We start from the raw sequence: 27,320 nt of genomic DNA, 5'->3' as shown, positions 1-27,320 counted from the left end.
CTTTATGTCACCAGTCAGGCTGCCAAAACACTAGTTTGGTTTTAAAATCAAGATTTTTTTGCAATAGTGAATGTTGGGTTCTTTTTCTTTGCCTTCTGATTTCCAGCCTTTTCTCTTGAACCATGAGGGCAAGAAACTTTTTCTTTTTTAAGGAAAGCTGAAATTTGTTCAATCACATGCCTGCAGGTGCTGGGACTTTGAAACACCAAATATCACTGGCAATGCTGATACCAGTCTAGCAGGGGAAGACTTTATCCAATCAGATACTGCTGCACCAGCTGTTGTCCATTGCCTCCATGTTCTAAGCTGCCAAGGAACCTGTTGACCTTCAAAGCCCTGGACTTGTATGTACCAGACTAAGCTTTGGAGCAGTACAAACTCTATTAAGGGATAAAATATGTACCAGTGATTGAGAGATCGTAGTGGCAGTTCCCTGGGGCCCCTCAACAAGGCCGATTTCTCAGAGCCTGGTTCTGGTAGGTGCAGAGCACCCTCAGCTCCCCCGGAAATCAACAAGCACTGAGGGCACTCAACCACTCACCAGAGACACTCAGCACCTGGCAGGATTGGTCCCTGTGACAGGGAGGGGAAGCCTGTTCTGTGAGTTAGCAAAACTGGCATACGGACCAGTGGTTGGGAACCACTGCACTAGAAGGCCTCTACCACATGATAAATGCAGCCCCTACCAAAATAAATCACTTCCTTTTTAAATCCTTCCCTACTGTTCCCCTCATATTCATAATAGGATGATCGGTGGAACCAAAGATGTGGCTGTTACTTTAAAGGATAAATTAGTTTGACTCTTAACTCAATAATTAAAACTGTTATGGCTATGAGCCTGCAGGGATAATGTACTATTATTATAGTCATTTGTTTCAATTAAATGCTTACTGATTTTACAATAGCAGCTGGGCACCTGTGTGAGATAGCTATTACTCTGAACAAGACATCTCAAATTCCAGCAGAAATTTGTCACTGCGCTAGAGCATTTTCTGTAGACCATGAAAGTTTATTAAGAGCAGTTACAAATCGAGAAGAGGAGGGGTGGTAATTGGGGATATATTTTCTTATCAGCGTCTCTCTCTCTCTCTCTCTCTGTCTCTCTCTCTCTCTTTTTAAAGTAAATCATCTTTACACATTTCAACTGTGGTGATGCGTTTACATTTAAACTTCAGTACAGAAAAAGCCTACTGGGAAAACAGCTTCAAAGCTGTTCAGCAGATAATTTCCCTCCCAGGTTGATTATGATTGTAATGGCTTGTTCTTTAGGAACAAATCTAAGGAGAGAGAATCTATGCCAGAGATAGGGGTTGCCAGAGGATCCCCCAAATAATCTGCCATTGAAATAGCTGCTCCTCTATTGGTGTGATATCAGCAGGTTGTAGGTTTTGGATTGCCAAAGATGCAGGAATATAATATGATAGATGAAGTTTGAAAGGACAAGTAGCTCTTGTCTGAGACATGCTGTAGGAGCTAATCCTGGAAGATGGACCAAAGTCACTCGAGAATGTTTGGTAGCCCTGAAGATCTTTGGTAAGTGGAGCCTCCCCTCACCTCCTGGTGTGTAGAGTTGGGATGTGATCTTGTAGTCTGGTTTTGATATGCATGGCTGATGTCATTGTCCATTGTCCTGAACTATTGAACCTTTTTTACCAGGCTCATCGGACTTGTTTAGACTAGAAAAAGTGGTCAGGTCAGGGTTAGCGAACATGTTTTAGCAAGCCCTGACCTAACCTCTTTTTTCCCCAAGGGAAAACACCTTCTACATCAGTGGTCACCAACCTGTAGATCGCAATCGTCTGGTCCATTGCGGAGCCTCTGCCAGTCGATCATGATCTCCAGCCGCTAAAAGTATGGCAGTGCAGTGGGGCTAAGGCAGGCTCCCTGCCTGCCCTGGCCCTGCGCCGCTCCCAGAAGCAGCCAGCACGCCCCTGAGGCCCGGGGGGGGAAGAGCGCAGGAGTCTCTGCGCGCTGCTCCTGCCTGCAAGCATCATCCCCGCGGCTCCCATTGGCCGGGAACGGGGAACTGCGGCCAATTGGAGCTGCGGTGGCGGTGCCTGCAGAGAGGAGCAGCACGCTGAGCCATGTGCCGCCCCTGCAAGGGACGCAGGGGTGTGATGGCCGCTTCTGGGAGCGGGATAGGTAGGGAGTCTGCCTTAGCCCCGCTGCCCGGGAGCCGCCCAACGTAAGTGCCACCCTGTGGGAGCCTGCACCCCTCCCAAGCCCTGAGCCCCCTCCTTCACCCCAACCCCCAGCCCTGAGCTCCCTCCCACAGCGAGCACGCGCTATTGCCTCCTGCACTCCTGCCCCAGCCCTGAGCCCCAGCCCGGAGCCTCCTCCTGCATCCAAACTCCCCAAACTTCACCCTGCACCCTGTCCTGCACCCCAACCCCCTGCCCCAGGCTCAGCCTGGAGCCCCCTCCAACACTCCAACCCCCTCGGCCCCAGTCCAGAGGCCGCACTCCAACTGCCTGCCCCACCCTGGCGAAAGCAAGTGAAGGTGGGGGAGAGTGAGCGATTGAGGGAGGGGGATGGAGTGAGCAGGAAGGAGCCTCGGGGAAGGGGTGGGGTTACTTCTGAATTGCACTTAAATTCAAAAAGTGAATGTATGTTAAAAGGTTGGAGACCACTGTTCTACATGGATTTAGCTACTGTAGGTCCCTCCTGGGTTTCCCCCTACAATGTGTTAGCTGTCCCCAAGCTCACCTCTGTCACCTGTTGTAGTCTAGACAAACTCGCAGTGCTTTGTAGAAATAGAAACTGTGGGCAAACTTCTCTTCTATTTTCACTGTAGCCTATTCTGCATGAGGAGCTTTCATCAACATGAATAGAAGTTCCACATGTAGAACAAGGGCAAAATATGCAATGGAGATCAGCAAGGAGAGAGAATGGTTTCAGAGGAGAATTTTACCATCTATATGCTATATATAAGGATCTAGTCTTCTACTGCCAGACACAACTAATCCGAGATGCAACATGATAGCAAAAGTATTAGCAGCCATATGCACAACAGTCTAGGGGTAGGAGGTGGAAAAGAAGAAGAATACTTTACAGAATGAAAGAAACAGGGAATTTTAGATAGGCAGAATTATCTAGGGTGGAATTCAGCCAGGGCACTGGGGTTAAAATCTCATCTTGCAAAAAGGGACCACAGACTTTTGAATGGCCAAAAGTAGTCAATACCTGAGTTCCACTTCCTATTTTGAAACAATTCATTCATGACTACACTGTCCAAAGCGTGGTGCTGCTTGGAATGACAGCATATTATCTGCTCAAATAAATTGGTTAATGCTGTGCTACTTACTGCTGGAAAGAGCTGCCTTTTGCCCATGAATTTTCTGGGAGTTAACATAAAACTGCACTTGATATATTTTAAAACATTATCTTTGCTGCCAGAGTGTCCAATTCCCAAATCAGAATCTTTAGCCTGTTTTTAATGGTGTTTTGTTACTCATGCTGCAAAAGTGTAGATTACTGTTTTCCCCATAAACAAGGAGCTCAGAGCATGTGCAGTTTGTCAACCTATTTTTCTTTCCTTTTTGGAGGATTAGCTGGAGTGTTTATATGCCTGATATGCATATTCATTAAAAAAAAACTAAAATATTGTTAAAAAAAAAAAGAGGCTGGCTTTGAATTAGAGCAGCCTTTGGGAATCTTTTAAGTAAGATGCATTTAATTACTTTAGTAACTACTACATCACATTTTACTCGTGTTCCTCTGAGATGCATAACATCTTATAAACAGAGGCAGCAAACGTGTCCTTTGGAGACTAGAAGTTTGCATTTCCGTAGTGCCATGTAGCGAGGATGCCAGTGCACTTAATAAACAGGACCAAATTCCCCCTCAGATACTCATGTGCAGCTTCTCTTTCTGTGGGAGCCACAAACACACATAGGAGAGCAGAATTCAGATCATTGTTTCCACTTCACAGTTGGGGGAATTGAGGTACAGGGAAAGGAAATGACTTGCCCAGGGTGTTTGTGGAAGATCCAGGAATGGAATCTGGGTTCCTTGTGACCCACACCTGTGCTGTATTCACTAGGCTGTCCTCTCTTCTTTGCCTTTTTAATGATATGCTCATGATGATGATTTAATTATGAATGTATTTGCATATGGCTCCATCAGGGCATATGGAGCTTTATGGAGACTAAAGACACAGAGCCTGCGCTAGTGAGCCTACATCATAGATTATATTCAGCATGACAGGAAGCAGAGTTAGATAACATTGGGGATGGGATGCTTATGCCTGGGAAGGTAAAGGGGGGCTTGCTTTTGTAAAGGGAACACATCATACTACAGGCGAGTCTCATCTTACCCGCGGGTTCCGTTCCGCGGTTAGCGCGTAAAGCGAAAACCGCATATAGTCAAAATTACATTGAGTTGAATGGCGGGGGGAATTGCCCGCACTACAAGTACAGTATTAAAATGGTTATTTTTCTCTTTTTTTGTTGTTGTTTTTGTTGTTGTTTTTGCCGACCGCATAAAGCTGAAATTGCGCAAGTTAAATGCGCGTAAGATGCAACAGACCTGTAGTGCCCTTGTTCTGGTTAGGGGCAGTTGTTGTTGCTTTGTTTATTTAGCTAATTAGGCTGGTGCCAGCAGGTGGGTCATTTTGGGAGAGACGGAAGGAATGGAGACTTGGAATTTTTCTCCCTGGCCTTTTCTGAATAAAGGTTCCTTCTTTGCCAAAACTACTCACAGTTATTGGTTAGAAGCTGAGTAGAGATCATCCAAGTTATTAGTATTTCTGAAATGAGCAGAATTTGAATGTAGGTCTCCAAAAAGGAGAGGCTGGAATACACAGGACTGTATCTCCTGCGTCTTCACACTGAATACTGCCCATCACAGCCTATGTTAAAAAATCAATGATTGTGGTAAAGGTATATAAAAGTAAGCCATGCAGAATGAAGGGAGTGGGCGTGCAGGGGATGGTTGCAGCTTTGTCTGTTTGAAAAATGTGCTTCAGAAAAAGAATATGAGCTTAGTGAGTGACAAAGGCTGGGCCAGCTGCTGCCGACGTCAGTAGCTCACTGGCCTCAGTCGGACTGCTCTGAGGAAGGGTTGGCAGGGTCGGGGCAATTGAGTGCAGACTCCTGTCATTCACTGAGTAAAAATGCCCTGGTCATGAATGAAAAATAACAGCTATTAATGCAGTAAGCAAGGAGATTATGGAGTGCAGACCGTGCCATTGACTCTCTGCGTTCATTATCATGATTCGGAGAGTTACTTGAGTGGGTGCTTGAAGGCTGAGTTGCAGGATTGCATGAAGAAGAGGAGAGAGGAACCAAGAGTAAGCAGCAAAGAGGAAAAAGGGTAAGTGGAAACAGGGATGTCTCGGAAGAGAGAGGATGCAGATACCCTTTCTTGGAGGAGGTCTGTGGGCTAAGATGTGCTGTCTGTTGGAAGCTCCTGGGAGCAGAAGAATCCCCCCAGGTGATGATCTCCATGATGAGAAGAGACCATTCTGCCATCCACCCAGTTACTTGTGCCTCTGTCACCTCCAGCTTGGATTGCTGAAATGCTCTCTCCTTGAACATGCCCCTGTCCTCCATGTGTTTCTCTGGCCGCCTGTCTGGCTCCAGGGGCTAGTGACAATCTTTATACTCTGCAAGGGCTGGGAGACACTTAAATAAGAAGCTGCCCAGGTGTATCAGCTAATGATGACTGGCGCTCAGCTTTCTGAGTTCAGTAGCAGGGCAGACCCAGTTGGAAGCCCACCTGCCCTTCCCTCCCACCTTTGGAACCTGCTCCCCCATATCGTGCATTAGGATTATTTCAAAATATATTTTTCAGGTTGCTCAGGTAACCTTCCAAATGTGACCCCGTGAGTGCTCTGCAGGCAATAGCTCTGAGTGAAGATGCCGTGCTTAACTTGCTGGTCTTCTGTCACTACTAACCAATAATACTGGTCTCCCTTGTTTTAAGAAGGAGGCATGTGCAGAAGTTAGAATAAATGTCTATGGATTAGAACATTGTGGAGCTGTTACCATCTCTGCTATTGGCTCACTGGGTGGCCTTGGGTCAGTCACTTCCTTGCCTCAGTTTCCACATCTGTAAAACAAGAATGAGGGTGCTGTCCCTAGGAAGTTGTGAGAGCTGATCAGTGTCTGCAAAGCACCTTGTGACCTCGGTGGTTCCGTGGCAATCAGTGTTGTCAGCCCACCTGTTCAATGTGTATCTGAGGCTTCAGGTGGCGGTTGTGCTGTGGTTTGGGCGGCAGTGCTACTAGTAGGCTGGTGATACAGAGCACTGTCCCCTTTTCTTTGAATGCAGGTGGTGCAGTGTCTCAGTTTTTCAGTGCTTGGCTGAGGCCGGGAGCCGGATGGGAGTGAGCTTGACTGAAATTTAATCTAAACAAGGCAGAGGCGATCCTGACCAATTAAGGAGCATTCTGAGAGTATGGCAGGGAATGTGCCAGTTCCTGTTGTGAAGGGATTTTGCCAACCCTTTGTTATGGAGGTTTGCAATTTTTTGATATTGCTGGAGTCCCAATTTCTCCCAGAGTCCCATGGGGTTTGGTGGAGAAAATCACACGTGGGTCTTTGAAAGACAACAGAAAGCAGAGCTGCTGAAATTTCCATCCTACCTGCTGGATAAACTCTCTGGGGACCTGTCCAAAGACCATTACGGTCAGTGGGAGTGTTTCCATTGTCTTCAGTGGTCACTGGCTCAGGCGCTAACTCATTCCCACAATTTTTCATAAGAATTTGTAGCACGTGTCCATTATCCATAATTACACTCCTGGACTTGTTCTGCTCTGCTGCATAAATAATATGCACTTTAAAGAAAAAATGTATTGTTACATATTTAATGGATAAATGGAGCCGTTGTGGTCTATTGCCCACATAATAAGAGGTTTTAAAATTGTCTTAATACAGTATTTACCCAAGAGACTGGAATGGTTGCAAATGAGAATGAGCTATTTTAGCTTTTAGGATTTTTTAAACCACATTTTAAAGCCTTCCCCATTTATAAAACACACATTTTATAAACTTTTCTTCATTTAAATTTAAAATAAGGGCAATAAATTATGCTTTTCCTAGTGAGCTGGCAGATCATCTTGAACATGAAAGGTCTGGATTAAACTGACAAAATCCAAGACAAATTTACCATTTTCTCCTTTGAAATTTGCAATTGAACTCAGTGTGTGTGAGCCAGACAGGTCCCATACTAGCTTCCCCACACCCAGCTCTGCCCCTCACCTCAGTCCTGCTTGTCTCACCCCCTTGTTATTACAGTTCTCTCTTGGCTCCCAAGAATATTCTGCCTAGTGCAAATACACTCCGTTTCTGACCTGCAATAGCCCTTACTGTGCCATTTCTGGGATCACTAGCCCTCTCAGTCAATGCACCTGCAGCACCCTCCTCATTTAGATTAAAAGATTCATAGATCTTCATGCCAGAAGGGACCATTAGATCATCTCGTCTAACCCCCTGTAAAACGGAGGCCATGGAATTTTGGTGGCTACTCCTGTATTGTGCCCAATAACTTGTTTTGGCTAAAGCATCTTCCAGAAAGGCATCAAGTCTTCATTTGAAGTCTTCAAAAGATGGAGAATCCACCACTTCCTTTAGTCGTTTGTTCCAATGGTTAATCACCCTCACTGTTAAAAAGACAACTGTAGAATGAAATATTGTAGACAGGCAGACGCCGTTTCCAAGAGCCTCATGACTTGGTCCCCAGTTCTACAGGGTACTTAAATGTGTGCCTAATTGTAAGCACGAGCGGTCCCCCTAAAGTCAGTGGGACTAAACTCCGGTGGTTACAGTTAGGCACGTGCTTAAATCCCTTGCTGAGTCAGGGCCCTAGTCCTAGGCCTCTGGTGAACAGAGACGGGCTGTTGAGCAGTATTTCATTTTACTAAATACACGGATAGGGGCTTGAATCAGTCCCACCCATCTTTTTTGTGCTTGTATCCTGAGATAGCTGTTGAGCATAAGGCTCCCAGAAGCAACATGCAAAACCTGCTGTTCACAAACATTTTCATAACGTGGACCACATCTTTCATACAGAAACTGCCTCACTGGCCCCTCCTTTCCCATTGATGATCATTCGCCATCCCTGCTGCCACGACAGCAATTGCTTAGATGGAAAAGTTTTAGGAGACAAGTATTTGATGTGGTTGTAGTTGTCTCAGAGCAATTTAGCATTTGGAAAAGAGGAGGAGGGGCCAGTGCCTGGTGACCAGTCAGCTGTCCAGCGAGCCCCACAGTTTGGGAATGTCTTAGCTGGACAGTCCCCGTTCTTCCCCCCACCCCCCCTCCATGCATTGGAAATTCCTTGCGATTTATAACACAGGCCACTGCTGTCATTCTGGCATTAACTCACATTTCTGTAGGTTCTCCGTGTATTTATTTGTATCTTTTCACAGTGATGTGAGCTGAGGACAGTGATGCAGCCTGACCCTAAAGGGCATGAAACGTAGTCAGCCTAAGTCAAATTCTTGGTGTTATTTCTATGCGGGACATATTTGCTGTTTGAAAGTTAAATCCCAGCACTAAGTAATTAACACAGAAAGGGGTTGCTCTTGTCAGAATCTGTTCTCCCCCCACGTGTATGATCTGAAAGCACGAGCGGAGTGTGCTGTCTGGTGTTGTGGAAGAGCTCTCGATTCCTGACCTGCAGCAGTAAATCTGCTTCTGCGTTTGGATTTATTTCCACTTAAGCCTGCTAGCCCTAGCAGCTCTTCCCTCCATTTCTTACTTTATGTGCTGCTCATGGGGTTGGCAGGACTCCCCTGTTAATGAGAGATTGCACCTCAGTGGGCTTATCGGAAACGAAGATTGTTAATAAATAAAGCCCTGGGTCTTTAAACTCATGTTAACATTAATCAGATTAATATAAAAAGGAAAAAGTCTGGAAGATATTTAAGACTGTGTTTGATTTCCCTCCTGCTGACTTCTTCTGTGGCTGAATCAGATTGTACGTAAGTAGCTGGCTTAGCCCTGTCTCTGAAATTAGTAAGAGAACTCTGGCACACTGCTGATGACAGTGACATGTGGATAGGCCTCGTTTACAGGGTGGGGGGTAATTGTTTAATCTGTATGTGGGAGGGGGAGGTGATAAATAGCCTAATGTGAATCCTGGTAGGGTTTTCTCTGGAAAAGGCAGCACAGATTTCGGTTGCGTGGGCTTTTCCGGGCACTTCTGAGGCTGCTGTTATTTGACTAGTCCCCAAGAGTAAATTCTGGTCTAGGTTCTGATCTGACAAGCATTACTGACACAAGTAGTCTTTGTTCATGTGAGTAGTCATATTGGATTCATTGGGACTGCTTGTATGTGTAAGGATCCCTCGTGTGAGTAAGTATTTGTGGGATCAGGCCTGCGGTGATATCAGGGCTTAGGTCCAGATTCTGCACAAATTTAGACACGTTCTAAACTTTACAAATACGAATAATTGCATTGACTTTGAAAAGTACTCATGTCTGTAATGTTCAGTGTGTGCCTAAGTCCTTCCAAGATCGGGCCGTAGCTGCCCAGATGAGAATGTGGGGGAGATAGTGGATTAATTGAGGGAGAGGTATACAAACTAGTTTTCTTTTTTTTCAGATTTGCCAGCTTCACTGAGTAACAGGCAGTACAGTGAGGACTCCACACAGTCCTCCCATAGACACAGGAGAGTAGGTTTTGTGATGGAGGAGAGCAGAATGGAGCATGGGAATTTCCCTGCTAGATCAGACAAATGGTCCATATAGTAAAGTGTTCAGTGTCTTTGGTCAATGCCCTGAAGAAGGCTCTATTTTTCTACAACCTTGGATCCAAACAAGTAGCACATCATAGTAGTGTTATTATTCTGTTATTACATCGAGTCTGGACCTTCAGTAACCCCTCACTGTCCTATTTGTGTGATTGCTACGTGTCTCAGATATTACTCTGTGTATATTGGATAATCAGATGACAGGAAAGTCATCTCTATGAAAAGTACAAAGGCATGCAAAAAGTCAGGGGTAGAATGCAGGAGATCCTCATTTAGAGACCTGTGCTTCATCCACTAAATAATGCTGCATTTGTAGAAAGGCAACTCTGTCCTCTATTTGTGCATGCAACTGCAGGTGCAAATTGGGTCAATGCATTGCCAAATTTATGCACACAACCCTAGAATTTGCATGCATAAATAAGGTTGTGTATTTTTGGTGTCTGTATGTATATGGTCCTCTGCCCTTTGGAAATTTGATCTAACTGATATAACTTCAAACATTAAAGTTCACAAAAAGGAACTTTTAAGAGAGCAATAAAGCAAGTTGGTTTGCACTGTCTTATATTGGGTTCCTTATGGTCATAGATTACAGCCATTTCTTTACTGCAATTCCCAGAGCCTGAAGGAAGATGTGAAAAGCCAGTTGGAATTAGAAACGTTGGACAAAATTCAGCCCAGATGTAAGCAGATGCAACCCATTTGACTTCAGTGGAGCTGCAGCTGCTTACATCATGTTTGAAGTTTGCCTGATGTTTCTAATAGTACAGCTCATTCTCAGTGGGAAGGGCTTGTTATCATGTGGCATGATCTGAGCAGGGCAGCAGTCCTCTCCAGGATTTCTTCTTCATGAACACATTATATTCCTGAGGCTGATTACCGTGAGTCAGTGCTCAGTTACTGTGTGATGGGGTGGTCTAGAAGTACCTTTGATAGACAGATTATGGGCCAGGTTCTCAGATGGTGTAAATCAACCTAGCTCCATTGACTTCGGTTGAGCTACAATGATTTACACCAGCTGAGCATCTGGCCTTATATCTCTATTTTATCTGTCTTTTCTCCCTTCAGTATATAGGTTCCCACACTCTGCCTGGCACCATGGTATCCCACCATATGAACAACAGCCTGGAAGATCATCCATGTCCAAAGGGCCTTCAGTTTGAGACTGGGCTGGTGGTATATTCTGAGGCTTGTTCAGAGGTGGATGGCAGAATGGTAAGGCTGAAAATGGCTAGACAATGAACATTTCTTTTGTTGGTGAACAAGGCGTTTTAGCTCTTCGTGCAGTAACACTCCTCACCGTAGCCTCTCTCCCTAGCATAGCTTGGGAGTATTTAAGCATCTGTTGGCATTTCACTCCTTTTCCTTCTGCGTTTTAATGATTTGTGTAACACTTTTCATCGCTGGTGTTTGCGATGTACAGACGTCAGGCTTAAAATCTGCCATACGAACCGGACATACAGATTTTCTGCCCAAAATAATAGTATTCATTTTTTTCACCTTTTCACACAGTTGGCCCTCAAGCAATTATAATTTCAGCCCTTCCAGTAGGCTCTGTCTGTTGTTTTACATTACTTTCCTGACAGGTGCAAAGATGAATTTTTGCAGGTTGTGTCTGATGTGCTTGCAACATTGGATAAGGCCCGTGCTATCTTCTGAATCTGGAAAAGGGCTGAGCTGCTGAAGTGTGCAAAACAAGCCTGTTCCCTTGTTATGGGCCCAATCCTGCTGCCTGTTTCCTCATAATCCTGCTCCCATAGAAACAAATGTGAGCTTTACCATTGAGTTCTGTAGGAGCAGAACGTGGCCCTGAATGTGTGAGTGTGATGCTGCTCCCTTGGAGCCATGGACTGAAGTGGAATTTGCTCACAGTATGGAGGTTTACATTGTAAGCTGTCCTTTGGCGTGAGTAGGCCGTCACCATTCCGTTGGGGAGTTAGAGGGTCATGCTGGATCTGTCTTGCTCTGTCTGTCGGGTGTTGTTTGTTTTCTGTGTTCGTGGATCCAGTCTGACTGTGGTGGTTGCAGGCTAATGGGATGAAGATCCTGATTTTCAAGTGTGGTCACATTAAGAGGGGATCCTGAGGGAGCTCAGAAGGACACTTAGCCCGCAGAACCACATGTACATGCCACACTGCCGACGGCAGCACCTGAAGGCAAGATCTGGGCATCCTGCTGGGGTGGCGTGAGTCTGATCATGCACAGTGCTGTGCGCCTCTGAACACATCCTGTTTGATTGCCGGGGGCTAGAAGCAGAACCGTCTCAGTGAGGGGTTCTAGGGTAAGATTGTCCAAAGTGACTCATGGTTTTGGCTGCCTCCATTGAAAAGTGCTGAGTCCCTACGCTCTGTAAATTTGGGGCCTTTAAGGTGTCCCAAGTCGGGCACCCAAAATCAATAGTCACTTCTGAAATCCTTGGCCCTCTTGGCTGTGGAATTTGCTTGTTGCCTCAGTCTGCCAGAACCCGAATCTGCTGGCCTTCAGGAGATGGGACAAGGCCCATGTTTCTGGGGGACAGGATGTATGATAGAGCAGGGTCAGATCTTTGTGGGAGGTATCTGTGGCCGTGTTTGGTGTGTGGGGAGCAGGATATTGGTCCGAGTGTTTGTTGTTTCGTGCCATTAGTTCCAGTGTCTGGAGCACTGAGTGCCATGTTTTAAGTACATAAATACAGAAAGTTCTTGACTTATCTGCCAGTCTGGGGGCTCAGACTTGCCAGAATGGCACCCCGCTTTGTAAACACGGGGCTTTGATGACAAAGGGAGGGTTTGCACCCATTGTTTTACTGTTATTGAAAACATTAAAAGGTAGTCCATAAACCTCCGTGAAAGGGATGCTGCAGTCGGAGCAGTGTCAGGTAAGGTTCTTGGCAGTAAGGCTCAGGCATCATTCTTAACACACCCCATTGTGTGCCTGGGCCAGTCTGTACAGCACATGGGAGCAAACTGTGTGTGAGACTCCCTGTGTCTAGGACACAGTCGCTTCTGGGACTTGGAATCTTCTTGGTTTTACTATGCTGAAATCACTTCCCTAATGATATCTCAGCATGGGTCCAGATCCTCAGCTAGTTACGTTGGAATTCGTGTTTTCGCAGTGCGGTCAAATAACAAACTTGTGCAACAAAACCTACTTACATTCTGCTATCTGACCTAAAGCCAAATCTAGGCCTGTCTGGGAAAGGTGGGGACTTCTGCTTGTTCTGCTCCAGAGTATATGGTGTATTTATTTATTTCTACTTGTACTTTTCTGTTTAAGCCAGAGAGCAGGGGAACCGAGAAGTTGTGGTAACTTGGTAAACGTGAAGAAGTTAATTTTTTGAGCCTGTCAGTTTTCTAAGCAATAACATATTGTATTTGATCATGTGCAGCGCGCGAGGAATCGCAACTCTCTGCAGCTGCATCCCTGAGCAGAGCAGGGCTGAACTTTCAAACACAAGGGCCTACGATGTGTCTGCACAACGTGTGTGTGTGTGTGTGTGTGTGTGTGTGTGTGTGTGTGTTCAATTGGTTGGCCCAGGTGCTTCAGAGGAGGGTGTGAAAACCCTCACTTTGGACAATTTGGCTGTAGCCTGCCCTTGGGGGAAGTTTCTTCCCACTATTACAGCCTGAAGCATTTCTCTGCTGGTTACTCACATGCTCACACACATTTTGCTGGCACAATTTAAGCCCTTATGTTGTAATCCCTTAGGGTACGTCTACACTGCAGCTGGGAGAAGTAATTCCCAGCTCAGGTCGACGTACACATGCTAGCTCTGCTTGAGCTAATGCACTAAAAATAGCATTACGGGGTGGCCCCAGCAGCCGAGGCAGCAGTTTGGGTTAGCCGCCCAGGCACAATCTCACCTGAGAGCCTAAGGATGTACACAGGCAGCTAGCCGTGCCGCCACAGTCACGCTGCTATGCTATTTTTAGTGTGCTAGCTCAAGCAGACCTAGCGTGTCTGCATCTACCTGAGCTGGTACTTACACCTCCTAGCTGCAGTGTAGACGTAACCCTTGTTTTCCCACAGGGAAATTATGGAAAGGAGAAATCCCAAGCACACGTTGCCCAACTCGCTCTCGTCTTTTGTTTTGGAAAGGGGCAGGGAAGAAGATTTTTCTCTACCAGTTCTGTAATATAATTTCTAAATCAGTCAATAATAGTTCATCATAAAGTAATTTTATAAGACAATAAATAAAATACATTTTTAATTAAAAAGTAATATTCTCCTAACTCAGATCCAGGAGATGGTCCACTCAGACGCCACTTCCTATGATTCCAACCGTCAAGTCCCCCTGATCAATCGACCAGGGATGTTAGCCGGTCACATGAGTGCCCTCAGCCAGTCACAGCTGATTTCTCAGATGGGTATGAGGAGCGGTGTTACCCATGGTTCCCCATCACCCCCAGGAAGTAAATCTGCTACACCATCTCCCTCCAGTTCTACTCAGGAAGAGGAGACAGAATCACATTATAAGGTACGTGCAGCCATGCCTGTTTTGACAGACATACAGTAAGAGAATGACAGACAGTATTTACAGTGATAGAAATAATTGGCTCTAATAAGAGAACAGGCCTTTTGTTTTTCCTTTGCATAGAGATAGAGAGAGACTTTCTCTGTAACAGGCGATTGTTTACAGAGAACGTTTCTGGGCTAGGACGCGCGAAAGCATGGCAGCTTTGCAAATCATATCAAACATTGCTGTGCTATATTGGTGCATATAACAACTAAAGGAATGAAAGTCTCTAATTCTGAGAGAAGTTTCCTCCCCTAAGTCTTTTCTTTCCTGCTGCAGTTGCCAGATACATCATGCTACATTGTTCTTTCAAATTAGGATTTTGACAATAAATACATGGTTCAGTGCTCAATTTTTTTCCAGTTTCAAAGACTGTATCTGTAAAACTAGACTTTGTGTTGGAAGAGAGAAGCAAAAATCCAGCATGTGATTTAGCAGAGTCCTTAAGAAATGGTATGTATTAGTTAACTACATCAGCACCTGTGTCAAATAACAAAGAAAGCACCCTCCGTCTTTTAATTCACCTGGGTATTTTTTAGCAACCAGTTATTACCTAGGACAGTTAATAAAGTGATGGTGACACAGGATATAGTGAAAGTTGCTTGTCGTTCTTGTTTGGCTAGTGGTCAGAAGCCATTAGGATGCCAGTTGTCTTGAGTGGATGAAGAGAACTGATAAACAAAGAGGTAAAATGTAGAGAAGATTATAAAATAAAAATCACCTGCCTCATTAGGACTGGTGTGGAGGAAGCGTTGAAGGACAGCTTGGGCTAAGATTTCTGAGTCACCTTAGGCATCCTGCATCAGTCTCAGAGAATGCACTAGCAGAGCAAACTCTTTGCACTGTTGTCCACACGTCTTCCCTGACTCTCCTTACATGTGGGCAGATTGCAGAGATGATTATGGTACAGCCATAATGACTTGTGTACCTGATACATGGGCATTCACTGATCATTGGGTACTTTGATGATTAGACTTGTAACTTTCTGGGACGGTGCTGATCCATTTGTTAAGCCTTCATGGAAGGGCTATTTCTGAAAGATGCTACTTCTAAGGAAGACACTGTATTACCAAAATCACTGGCTTGCAGGCAATGTATCCTCATTCCCAGAAGAAAAACCTCCTGAAGATCCAATTGTTACAAGTTGTGTGTATGTTACCCACAGTAACAAGTGCTTAGCTCTAGTACGATGGCTGAGCAAACTAGCAAATGCTTTCTCATGAAACTTCCGGAAAAATTATTCTTCGTTTTCATTTCACTTTTCATAAATTGGAAGTTTTCATCTCAAAACATAACATTTCAAAAAGTGTGTGTGGATGCAAATCTGATCTTCATTAGAAATAACTTACAAAAATAAAAATACATTTTTGCTTGAAAATGGAAGTATTTTATGAAATCCTCAGATTTTGCAGTTTAGAATTTGGTTGTGTCTATTTGGCACAGTCCTATGCAGCTAGAGTCGTTCGGTGATCTGCTGGCTAGAAGAGACTGCATCACTGACAACTCGGGGGTCACAGAAAGCAAATGGCATTTGCTTTGCAGCTAAAACCTTTCTTGCAGTGTTAGTTTTAGACTAGCTACACTCAGTGTATGCAACAGCTTTTTTCATTGTACCTTTACCAATCATCTTCAAGGTTTAAGCCTGACAATATGATAGTACAGGAGTTACCTGTTAGGTCACTGATTTTTTGCTGATACATTTCTTATAGGTCCAGTGAGTCAGTATTGAACATGAGGGAGACGGAATGTGGGGATATGTCCGATTCTTGGAGCAAGATAGCTAAGGCAATTTACAAAGCCCTGTATTTTTTTTCTGGCCATAAATATATACCTTACCTATCCTGTATACCCATAGCAAGTTAGGCGAAGCAATAATCAAGTGGTATGTTTCCTAGAGAAAAGAAACCACAGTGTAAAGAGAGCACTAGAGTCACGGTGGCTTTTGCGTTTTTGTTTGCTTTCTCTATATACACAGCTGTTGGAAATATTTAAAGGGATCAATCCATCATTTATTTTATGACCATTAACGACCTTTGTACACCAGGTCATAAAAAGAGTTTCTAACAAACAGGAATTAAAATATCTACCAAGAAAACCATATTAACACATAAGAAATGGTCCTGCTGCCAGGAGGTGGTTTTTCTACTCCCACAAAAGCCAGTAATTTGTGAAAACTGGATAGAGACCAAACGCTGAACTAAATTGTAACTCTTATTGGAAGAGTAGTGTCCTGCTGCAAGAGGTATCATGAAAGATCCCCTCATTGGAGAATTTTCAAAGCCTTGAGGGGTGAGTGGGGGAACCCAAGCAACATACTGGGAGATAATTCAGATGTAGGGGCAAAGGAGCACACTAACATTTTGCGCTAAGTGACTTCACTTCCAGCACTTCATGGCTGAAAAGTCATTTTTGTTGTTGCACTAAGGCAGAAATGAGGCTGTTTTGTTTTCACTAGTGGTGTCTGGAAAGCTAAACGTTCTTCTGTCCCTGCTCTGTCTGCACAGACTAGTCATTTGAATTCACATCCATTAAAACAGTAAGCCTGGGGTTTTCAAAGGAAAGACCCATGGAAATTTCAGTGGCATTTGGGGGCTAAACTCCCTTTGAATACCCCAGCCTAAGAGTTTAGTGTCTTTCCGGGCTTAGTTGTTCCCAGGGTTGAGCATCCAACTCTTACTCACCCAGCTGGGGGAGTGGGTAGAGTCCCTATTACTCTTGCTTTAGAAATCTCCCTGCAGGTTTTATAAAGTCCAGATGTGACCAATGAAGCCCCTGCCTCTTTGAGAATAGTCTAGATGACAGCAAAGCAGCCTGTTTATAATGTGATAGCCCTAACCTGTGAATCTTCTCAGCTTACTCTTTGTGTTACATCTAGTGTTCTGCACACCAGCCTCTCCAATGGAGTAAAGCGCATTAGCTCAGGGCATTTATAGCTGGATACACATCACAGCACTGTCACATGTTAAAATAACATTCACAACAGCAAACCCAGGCCATTCTGAGCAGCCCCTTGTATTATTGGTGACCCTCGGCAAAAGGCATCCAGTCCTTGGGGCAGTTCCCATTGCTGTGGGCACTAGGCTCCTGAACCCATGGGGGTAGACCGAGAGCCAGATTGTGCTAGGAAGACACTGGCTCCCTTTGGGCGCTGTGTAGAGCCAGCCTGGCCCAGAGGACCTCAGAACATACAATCCCTCCCCAAGCTCCCGGTGCTGGGGGGCAGGGGACATGCTCAATGCACCAACTCTTTAAAGGTTGCAGTCTGTTCTCCCGGCAGCATACCCAGCCAGCTCCACAGGCAAAGGGGTGGGGTCATGACTGTGCTCCTCTGTGGGGTGGGGCGCACTCCTGCGGTGCTTGCAGGGAGCAGGCCTTGATTGTCTCTGGCACTTATGCAAAGTGTGAAGGTGGAGGAGACGGGAGGGTGAAAGAGACATAATGGCCCAGAACAATTTATCCCACTGTAGAGAATAATCCCTCTGTACATTGGTTGGCATGATGGGGGCGGGGGCTTACATAATATCACAGATTGTTCCATCTCCACCCGATGTGATTCTGTGACCTGGGCCTTGGTGCAGGTTTGGTTTAGGGTGCCAGTAATACATAATACCTGCCTGCAAGACACTCCCTCTAGCCAGGACTACGTCATACTACGCTGTACCAGATTCACACTCAGCAGAAAATGAACTCTGAACAGTGATGTAGCTCTGCTCACTGCTTAGCACGTGGGGCATGAAAGCTGCACAGTCCACACTGCTAAAGACTGTAAGACCCAAATCCACAAAGGCATTTCAACAGAAGTTAGGAGCCTAAATACTCTGAGGGGCCAGGACATGGTATGTTATTGTCTGTAGAGTGCCACGCACACTTATGTCTCTGTATAAATAAGAATGATCATGAAGTCCTAATAGTTGCTGAGAGTTGCTGGTTCTTGTTCTTGGTTCCTCCACTTAATGCTGCACTTTGGCCAATAACTGCTGGAGGGTTTGTTTTCTTTCCCATCAGTACAAAAGTAGATGAACTGAGATTAAAATGAGATAAAATGCCATCCAGCTCACCCACGGAGTGAAACCTTGTTATGAATTTTTTCCTCCTAATAAGGTGGCCTTTCACCCCCAGGAATCCCATTCCAACCCAATTGGCAGTTTTAAATTAAATGCTTTTTTCTGTCTCATTCCGGGCTTTTTTTTTTTTTTTTTGCTTATTCGCTAATGGGCAACTGTCCATTTGATAAATGCCACTGCTCTGAGACCGAGCTTAATGGCCAGTCAAGAGCTGATGAACAGAGAACATTAGAACTGTGCCAGCTAAAATGAGTCCTCTTAAACTCTGTGGTTTCCGAGCACTTCTGGTGCTTGCAATCAAATCAGCAAAGCCATTATGACAGAGGCCTTCTTTAGACAGACAGACAGCCATGTCTAGTTACATTGTATGCTTAAGGGCTTGGTATTCAGCCTAATTTCTATCATAAAATGGTGTTTTTCTTCGAGTGCTGGTCCCTATGTGTAGGTATGCATGCGCTTCATGCGCCTGGAGCTAGACAATTTTGAAAGCAGAGTCCATTGATCCGCATATGCACCCTCACTCTTCCCATGCCTCCAACAAAGGAGATAAAGGGTGAATCAGACCAGCCGCCTCCCCAGTTCCTTCTCACCACCAGGTCGGAACCGCCAGAGTCCAGAGCTTTGTCGTCTTTATCCATTATCTGTAAAATATACACCTATATTTTGCTCTGCTGTCTAATCTCCACCCCCTCATGGGGTGAGGGCTCATTCTATGAGAGCACAAGTTACATCTATGGCATCACTTCAAGAAATACTTCTACTTGATATTTACAAAGCAACTACATGGAGTTTCAGCCCACTGCCGGGCGTTATGCTTCAGTACAGGACTCCCCCACCAGTGCATCCTTTGGAATGGTGACCCTTCATTCGGCTCTGCCATCTGCATTCTCACACCCTCCTCCTACCTGAGTACTGCTTGTCAGTCACCCACAGTGGAATCCACACAGGAACCAGCACTCGAAGAAGAGGAAGTTACTTACTGGAGATTCTTCAAGATGTATGGTCCCAGTCTGTATTTCATTACTCGCCCTCCTTCCCCTCTGTTTTGGATCATCTTTTGATTCACAGTAGAGCAGGAATTGGAGAGATGGTCAGTCCGCCCGGCCCTTTATCTCCTCAGTTGGAGTCATAAGGAGAGTGAAGATGCAGGCACAGACCAACAGACACTGCTTTCAAAATTCTCTGGCTTCAGGGGCCTGGAGCACATGCATAACCACAGGGGAATACAGATAGGGCCCACACATCTCAAAGAACTTCCAATTATGAAAGTAAGTAACTTCCTCTTTTAAAATCATCTTCCTGATAAAGTGGGTAACTCTTTAACTAATGTAACTGCTGAGCAGTCTGAGAAGTGTCTCGACACTGTCAGCATTTGATAAGCAGAGATGCTAGTTGACTTTCTGCCTTTGAGGAAGTGTTTCTAGTGGTTAGAATACAGGACTGGCAGCCTTTGGTTCTGTTCCTGGCTCTGCTGTTGACATGGGACAAGTCAATGAACCTCTTTGTGTCTTAGATTTTCCTCCTGTAAAATGTGTTTAATAATACTTCCTGCCTCACAGGGGTGTTGTGTGGCTTAACTCACTAACGTAGAGATCCTCGGTGTATGAGTTCAAAGTGGTTTAAAAGTATCTCTTTCCTCTGTAGGTGAACACGTACACTTCACTATTCATGGATTTTCTTTTGCCTGTGCCTGATATACTTACCCATACTGCATCTTACCATCTTCTTTAGCTAATGCCCTACACCTGGAAATTTACTTTCTGTTTTCAAGTTCCGTATGTTATTTCTTATCCCTGTGACTGTGTGTTCTGGTTACCGGCTGTCACATATGCTACATTAGCACCCTGGAATACCTGGGCATGCCAACCTGGAACAGCAACCTGCAAAGAAAGTGGTTACATTTCAGCAGCGTGGCCTTTGAAGCAGTGCCAAAGGGAGTGCCCAAGGCCAAAGATCAGACCCTATAAGACGCAGAAGTTTGGTGGTGACACTTACTAAAAAGGGAAGCTATGGATTCTGCCTCACTGGAGGCTGAGTCTTGGGGTATGACTCTCTTCAAGAAGAACTCAGAGAGAATGAATTCAGTTCTGTTATGGTACAGGGAGTGTTCTGATGAGACTTGGTAATCACAGGTAACAAAATGCAGCCCTGATCCCGTAGCCTTCTGCACTCAAAACTCCCCTTTGCTTTGGTCAATGTTTAGGTAAGCAAGGAATGCAGGAGAGGGCCTGTTCTCCCTTAAAATCTTGCCAGATGCTGCAGATCACTAAATAATCAATGTTACCTCAGTCTTTTCAGTGCTCTCAAAGTTCATGGACTGCTGAATGCATTCAGATAGCCGAGTCTACTTGTTTAACACGAAATTGGCAGGTCTGTAAGGATAAGCGCTGTGTATAAAGTGTTTTCATAAAAATATACTACAGTTTACTTGTGAATTCCCCCAGAGCTACTTGCCCTGTTGTTGTGGAGTGTGTGTGTGTGCGCGCGCGCATGCGTACAGGCCCTGCACTAGTAGGGGGGGAAGCAAGCTGCCTTTCAAAGTATAGATGTTCCCAAAAGGGCACAGTGCTCGAGTGTCGGTGTTGTTTCTGTAGTGCCGGTAGTGCTTGTGGCCCCTGCCCGGGACTGCTCCGGGGGGCGAGATGGACCTGGTGCAAAGGAACCCAACACACACAGTCAGAATGAGGAAAGTTGGGGAATGGCTGGTAAAGATGGACCATGACTTCGCCAGGGTGAAATCAGGACAGGGACGAGTCTGAGAAAGGGAAAAGTGAATTTTGGAAAAATGTGTGCGCTGCTGAATGAAACCATCTGGAAAGCAAAATGAACGGGGTGGTCACGGGCAGAGGAAATGGGCAGGGCACAGGGAGGGAATATATGAGCCTCAATTGGATGGTTAGGGGAAATAAGCAAGAGCAAGTGAAAGTATCTGGGGAGCTGTTTAGTGGAAGCCATGCGGGAGGTTGTGTCCCTAGGAGAGAGCATGAGGAATGTGGGGATACATCAGGCTGTCATTTTAGTCTTGGTGCTCACGAAAGAGAAGGAGGGAAACATGCCGCACACAGAGAGGAATGTACTGGGGGACAGGTAGTGAGAAGCTCATGAAACTACATGACACAAGCACAAGTCAGAGAGAGAATTGCAGTGACAGGTCCAGAGCTGTACACCCAGCATCCCACAATGCAGAAAGAGGCGGTGAATGGAAAATCTGAATGCCTGGGCACAGCTGGAGGGGAGCAGAGTGCAAAAGGAGAGAGAAGCTAAAATGACCCCCCCATATTAAAAAGGGATCAGTGGAAGAGCTATGGCAAACTCAGCCCAATGTATCTAACATACGGACTGGGAAAGATTCCTGAATGACTGTTCAAGCATGCAGTCGGAGGCCAGGTGGAACTTCGGAGGAGTTATTCCACAGGCTACACCAAGGGAGGGCCTGCTTAACTAACCTGACTAATGTCTTTGGGGACTGACAATAGGAGCAGCATGGGGTGAAATAGACGCATTAATCAGAATTTCCAAAGACCTTCAATGCACTGCTGCTTAAAAACTGATTTACACTAGATTAACAATGTAGTATCAGTGGTGAAATCCTCAGGGGCGTAAGGAGCTGGCTGGTCACTGAGATCAGAGAGTTGTACTGGTGAGAGATCAGGTGGGAGGGAGTTGAAAAACAGTGTGTGCTGGCCCAGTCTTGTTCTATACACAGCAAGTACATCAGGCACCTCGAGGTGGGAATAAGCAGCAAAGTGCTCAAGTGGTTCAGGATGGCAGTAATGGGATACCTGTGTTGGAGGGCGGGGCTGGGTAGCTAGGGGAAAGCCCAGCAGCTGCCTGCACTAGGCCTGCCCCTAGCCAGGGGTATTCGTTCCTCACTTGGTTGAACACTAAACTTCACAAGTTATTTGTACAAGTGAAAGGTATGATACTGGGGAGAGAGTCAGGTTCTGGTGCCAGGCACCATCCTGTGCCTATCATGAGTGCTCTTCCTTCATTGGCCTCCTGTCTCATCATTTTCCCAATACTACCAGAATCTTCAACTCTAGCCAGAGAGAGTTGGTCATTACTGGGTCCCTTTTGGTTTTACAGGTTTCTGGAGAGAAGAGACCATCAACAGACCTGGGCAAGAAACCCAAAAGCCAAAAGAAGAAGAAAAAGAAGGACCCCAACGAGCCCCAGAAGCCTGTGTCAGCTTATGCCCTGTTTTTCAGAGACACGCAAGCAGCTATCAAAGGGCAAAACCCAAATGCTACATTCGGAGATGTTTCAAAAATTGTTGCATCGATGTGGGATAGTTTGGGAGAAGAACAAAAGCAGGTGAGTTTCTGATCTGGTTGTTACAGCTGTTGAATTGGTTTTGTTTTGCTACATCTAGCGAGTTAGAATCTGGCCCAGCAAGTTAGAAGCACAGTTTGGAGCTTAGGCACCCAAAGGGGTATGCACAAAAAAGGAGGCTATTTTCAGGAGTATTGTTGAAGTGCCTTTTGCCACTAGAAGCAAGGCTTTAGGGTTTGCATGCACAATTTTGAGCTCCTAATTCTGTACAGCAATTGTGTGACCTGGCCCCTGGATAATTCCAGTGGAGGTAAGTTCTCTCCACACACAAATCTCAAGAGCAGCTATATCATAATGCAGTGCAGCTGCAATGAATCTAAGATAGTTTTTGATGGACTTGGCCTGGAATGCTCACAACCTGCTGCATGCCATTTGATAGAGCTGTGATTCAGAAGCCACTAGTGAATATGTTCTGAGTGCTTCTGTCCTTATCGCATCCTCCAGTGAGCACACACAGATGGAGTTCCTGCATGCAACAGATTTTTTAAAGTTTTGTATTCAGAGCCTGACCTATCAAAGCTAACATTACAACTCCCATCCCACCACACTGCATGTCGGAATTGCAGCTTGCTTGACATGTTGGAGACCTGCTAGATGATCAGCTGTTAACACAGTGCATCCGCTAGTCACATCTTTACTGTTGCAGTTCACAAGTAATTAGCCTTGCTGGCAGTATTTGTGATAGTCCCTAAATAAGTATGTAGGGAACACACTGATTGCTGCAGTAATATTAACTAGGGCACAGAGTAGAACTGTATGGATTTTAATGGCAGTTACTCTACTGGAGTGAGTTAGAATGATGGTGTCAGATCAGATTAGGTCTAAGGCTGAATTATTGCTCTGACCTCCATAGAGCTGGTGTGCGGGTGATGTGCCCCAGCCTCCCTCTCTCCCTGCATGGATCCCCTGGCTCCTGGGGCACTCCCTGCAGACTGCAGGGAGGTAGACACGTTCATGGAGGTAGCTCAGGCTCCTACCCCTGGGAAGGGATAGAACCACACACAGAATGTCTCCCACCTGTGCAGGTCAGGGGAGATGATCAGGCTCATACCGTTGTAGTGTCTAAGGGAAGATAGCTTGAACTTTAGCACTGAGCTGCTTATGCAGTGTGCAGTCTGCTTTGCACATTGGAAAACATAATCCCAACTATACATATAAAATGATGGGGTCTAAATTAGCTGTTACCACTCATGAAAGTTCTTGGAGTCATTGTGGATAGTTCTCTGAAATCATCCACTCAATGTGCAGTGGCCAGGGCCAGCTCCAGGTTTTCTGCCGCCCAAGAGGCAAAAAAAAAAAAAAAAAGCCGCAGCAGAGCAATCGCACCGCTCCACTCTTCGGCGGCAATTCAGCAGCAGGTCCTTCGTTCCGAGAGGGACTGAGAGACCCGCTGCAGAATTGCCGCCGAAGACCCAGACATGCTGCCCCAATAGCGGCCGGAGTGCCGCCCCTTGGTATTGGCCGCCCCAAGTACCTGCTTCTTTAGCTGGTGCCTGGAGCCAGCCCTGGCAGCGGCAGTCAAAAAAGCAAACAGAATGTTGGGAATCATTAAGAAAGGGATAGATAATAAGACAGAAAATATCATATTGCCTCTATATAAATCCATGATATGCCCACATCTGGAATACTGCGTGCAGATGTGGTCGCCCCATCTCAAAAAAGATATATTGGAATTGGAAAAGGTTTACAAAGGGCAACAAAAATGATTAGGAGTAAGGAACGGTTGCCATATTAGGAGAGATTAATAAGACTGAGACTTTTCAGCTTGGAAAAGAGATGACTAAGGGGGGATATGATAGAGGTCTATAAAATCATGACTGGTGTGGAGAAAATAAATAAGGAAGTGTTATTTACTCCTTCTCATAACACAAGAACCATCAAATGAAATTAATAGGCAGAAGGTTTAAAACAAAAGGAAGTATTTTTTCACACAATGCAGTTAACCTGTGGAACTCCTTGACAGAGGATGTTGTGAAGGCCAACATAAGAGGGTTCAAAAAAGAACTAGATAAATTCATGGAGGATAGGTCCATCAATGGCTATTAGCCAGGATGGGCAGGGATGGTGTCCCTAGCCTTTGTTTGCCAGAAGCTGCGAATGGGTGACAGGGGATGGAACACTTGATGATTACCTGTTCTATTTATTCCCTCTGGGGCACTTGGCATTGGCCACTGTCGGAAGGCAGGATACTGAGCTAGATGGACCGTTCGTCTGACCCAGTACGACCGTTCTTATATTCTTTGTCCTTTACAAAGAGACCTTTCATGCCATTGGGAAGGAGAGGAGGGACTTTCCTTTGGGAAGTAATTTCATTTGAATAATAATAAACATTATTTAAGACCATAGAAATCTCTCGTGTGCATGCAAAAGCTGGGAAATTCTCAGGGTTTGTTATTACAGCTAGTCATGTAAAATATGCCTAGACAGGAGACAGTTTTGATGTGCTGATTCACTGTTTTGGGGCTTGCCTATAAACTACAATAGCTTCTCGCCACATTGGCAGCCTCAATTCCAATGTCAAGACTTCAAAAAAGCCCAGGAAGCAGATCTTCAGTGTAACATCACACAGGGAACTTCCCTGCTCTGTAGCCATCACACAGCCCACAGTCTGTTTCACGCAGCGATTTCTAGGCTCAGTTTAGCTATTCTTGTTGATGTTGAGTCAGTTACAAAAGCCCTGTAATTGCCTATTGCCTATTGCGAAGACCCCAGGGCATTCTTTTTTGGTAGAAAGTGTGTCTTTTTATCAGAGGGGGAGAGATCTGACATTTTCTGCGATTGGTCTCTGAATCCAACCGTTTGGAAATTCACCATTCTCTCCTAAAGCACAGAGCCCTCACTTTAAAGGCTTGCTGACAGCTTAGGACCTCTATCTCTGAGTTCCCAGTGCTCCCACTGCCAGGATTCCAGGTGGCTATCCTTAAGACAGGAGCAGCAGATATCTTTCGTTTCAATTGGTTCTGTCTATGCTGAGAAAATAGCCCCTGTTGCTTTGGGTCAGACACAAACAACATAGATGTTTTTCACTCCAGTGGGGTAAAAGGCATTTTATTTAACCGCAAAGATTCATGACTCTCCACACTAGTGTTGTTTGCCAGTCTGCATGAGGCTTCCGTACTGTCTTCAGTACCACTGGTATTGGTTATTCCTTGATGTATTTTATTTTCTTACGTTCTAAAGAAATCTATAACCTGTATAAATATAAAAATGCCAATTGAGAGAAGTACATCATTCACCCTGAGAGGCTGCAAATGACATCAGAACAGGAGGGTCAGGGGGCCATGCCCCACATCCCCCCCACACACACACTTTTTATCTGCCATAAAGCCGAGCGATGGGGAAAAAGAGAGGGGCCTCAGGGGAAGGGGTGGCATAGGTGTGGGACCTCGGGGGAGGGGCCTCAGGGGGAAGGGGTAGCATGAGAGTGGGGCCACGGAGGGAGGAGTGGGGAGGGGTCTTGGGGAAGGGGCGAGGCCACTGATTGGGCACTGGTGGCTCCCCCACTGTTAGAAAGCTTCCACGACCACTGCATCCGAAACCCAGAATCAGTTGAGAAAATGAATATTCAGATGACTTCTAAATTGTGACTAAAAAGGATTTTTCATGCTTCCTGTCCTTTACATGATAAACCAGATGGTCAGACTAGTTCTGGTGGGTGCTGTCAGAATATTCATAGGCCCTTTTCACACGATGCAATGCTGCAACCCTCAGTCACTCACGTCAATGAGTGTTTATTCAGGCAGAGTCCCACTGACTTCAATGAGATTACTAGCATTGTGATCAGTGGTTGCACAATCGAGCCCATATTCTGGTTATTATTTACCTAATGGAGTTTAACAGCTAGGGTATGGTAAAGTCTTGGACATCCCTTTCTATGGCAATGATTATTTGCTGATCCAATCATCTCCCCATCTCTCTGCTGCTGTGTCTTGTCTCCTGAATACACCATAACTTCTTATTACTAAACAGCCTCAAAGTTCTCCCCCTAGGTAAAAAGTACTCTGTTCCATTTCTCTGACCCTGTTCTCACTTAACACATTCACCTCTGTTTTGCTCCTACAGCCAGACCTCCTGGAATTCCTCTTGGCCTCACACCTTCTCTGTCCTCTTACATCTTAGCTCTCTGTAAGGTATCCAGCACCATCCTCTTGCTGGGATTCATCTTGGCTTTGACCAGGCCTCTATTGAAATTCTTAATCCTGAAATCCTTATCTACTAGCCTTCCTAAATAATTACTCTCTGTACTTCAGCAAGTCCAGAAGGTTGGCCTGTGGAACTCATTGCCACATGATATCATTGAGGCCATGAACTTAGCAGGATTCCAATAATAGTTGAACATTTATATGGAAAATGAGAATACCTAGAGAGATGATATTAAGGTTTTTTTAAATAAACAGAGTTGTTTTAGGAGGGATATAAACCCCTCTGCTTCAGGGCATAAGACAACAACCACTAATGGGGGTCAGAAAGAAATATCGCTTGGCAGTAGGCTATCCTGCAACTGTCTATTGCAGGGCTTCTTGCACTTGCCTCTGATTTATCTTTCATTGGTCACTGTTAGGGACAGGATACTGAACTAGATGGACCCCGAGTCTGATCTGGTCTGGCAATTCCCATGGTCCGTATGAATGTTCTTTCTTTCCAGGTCTGGGAATCATACAGTCTTATCCTCACTGTCACCTTCACTCTGGCTTCCCTCTATACAGATGTTAAACCAATTCAGAATGGCTCTCCT

At 45.3% G+C, this 27,320-nt stretch overlaps 1 protein-coding gene across 3 annotated transcripts in view; it reads left to right on the top strand.

Moving 5' to 3' along the window:
• TOX2 (TOX high mobility group box family member 2) overlaps positions 1-27,320 on the top strand; it is a 264,355-nt gene that overhangs the window by 197,125 nt on the left and 39,910 nt on the right. For 2 of the 3 annotated variants that reach the window (XM_054046242.1, XM_054046243.1), the window contains exons 4-5: positions 13,911-14,150; positions 22,340-22,567. In XM_054046242.1, coding sequence (XP_053902217.1) covers positions 13,911-14,150; positions 22,340-22,567 — 468 coding nt within the window. The remainder of the gene's footprint in view (positions 1-13,910; positions 14,151-22,339; positions 22,568-27,320) is intronic. The other variant, XM_054046244.1, reaches the window with a different exon arrangement.

Source organism: Malaclemys terrapin, chromosome 12 (genome assembly GCF_027887155.1).
Source record: "Malaclemys terrapin pileata isolate rMalTer1 chromosome 12, rMalTer1.hap1, whole genome shotgun sequence".
In the NCBI taxonomy this organism is placed as follows: domain Eukaryota; kingdom Metazoa; phylum Chordata; order Testudines; family Emydidae; genus Malaclemys; species Malaclemys terrapin.
This window is presented reverse-complemented; position numbering and strand designations above follow the sequence as displayed.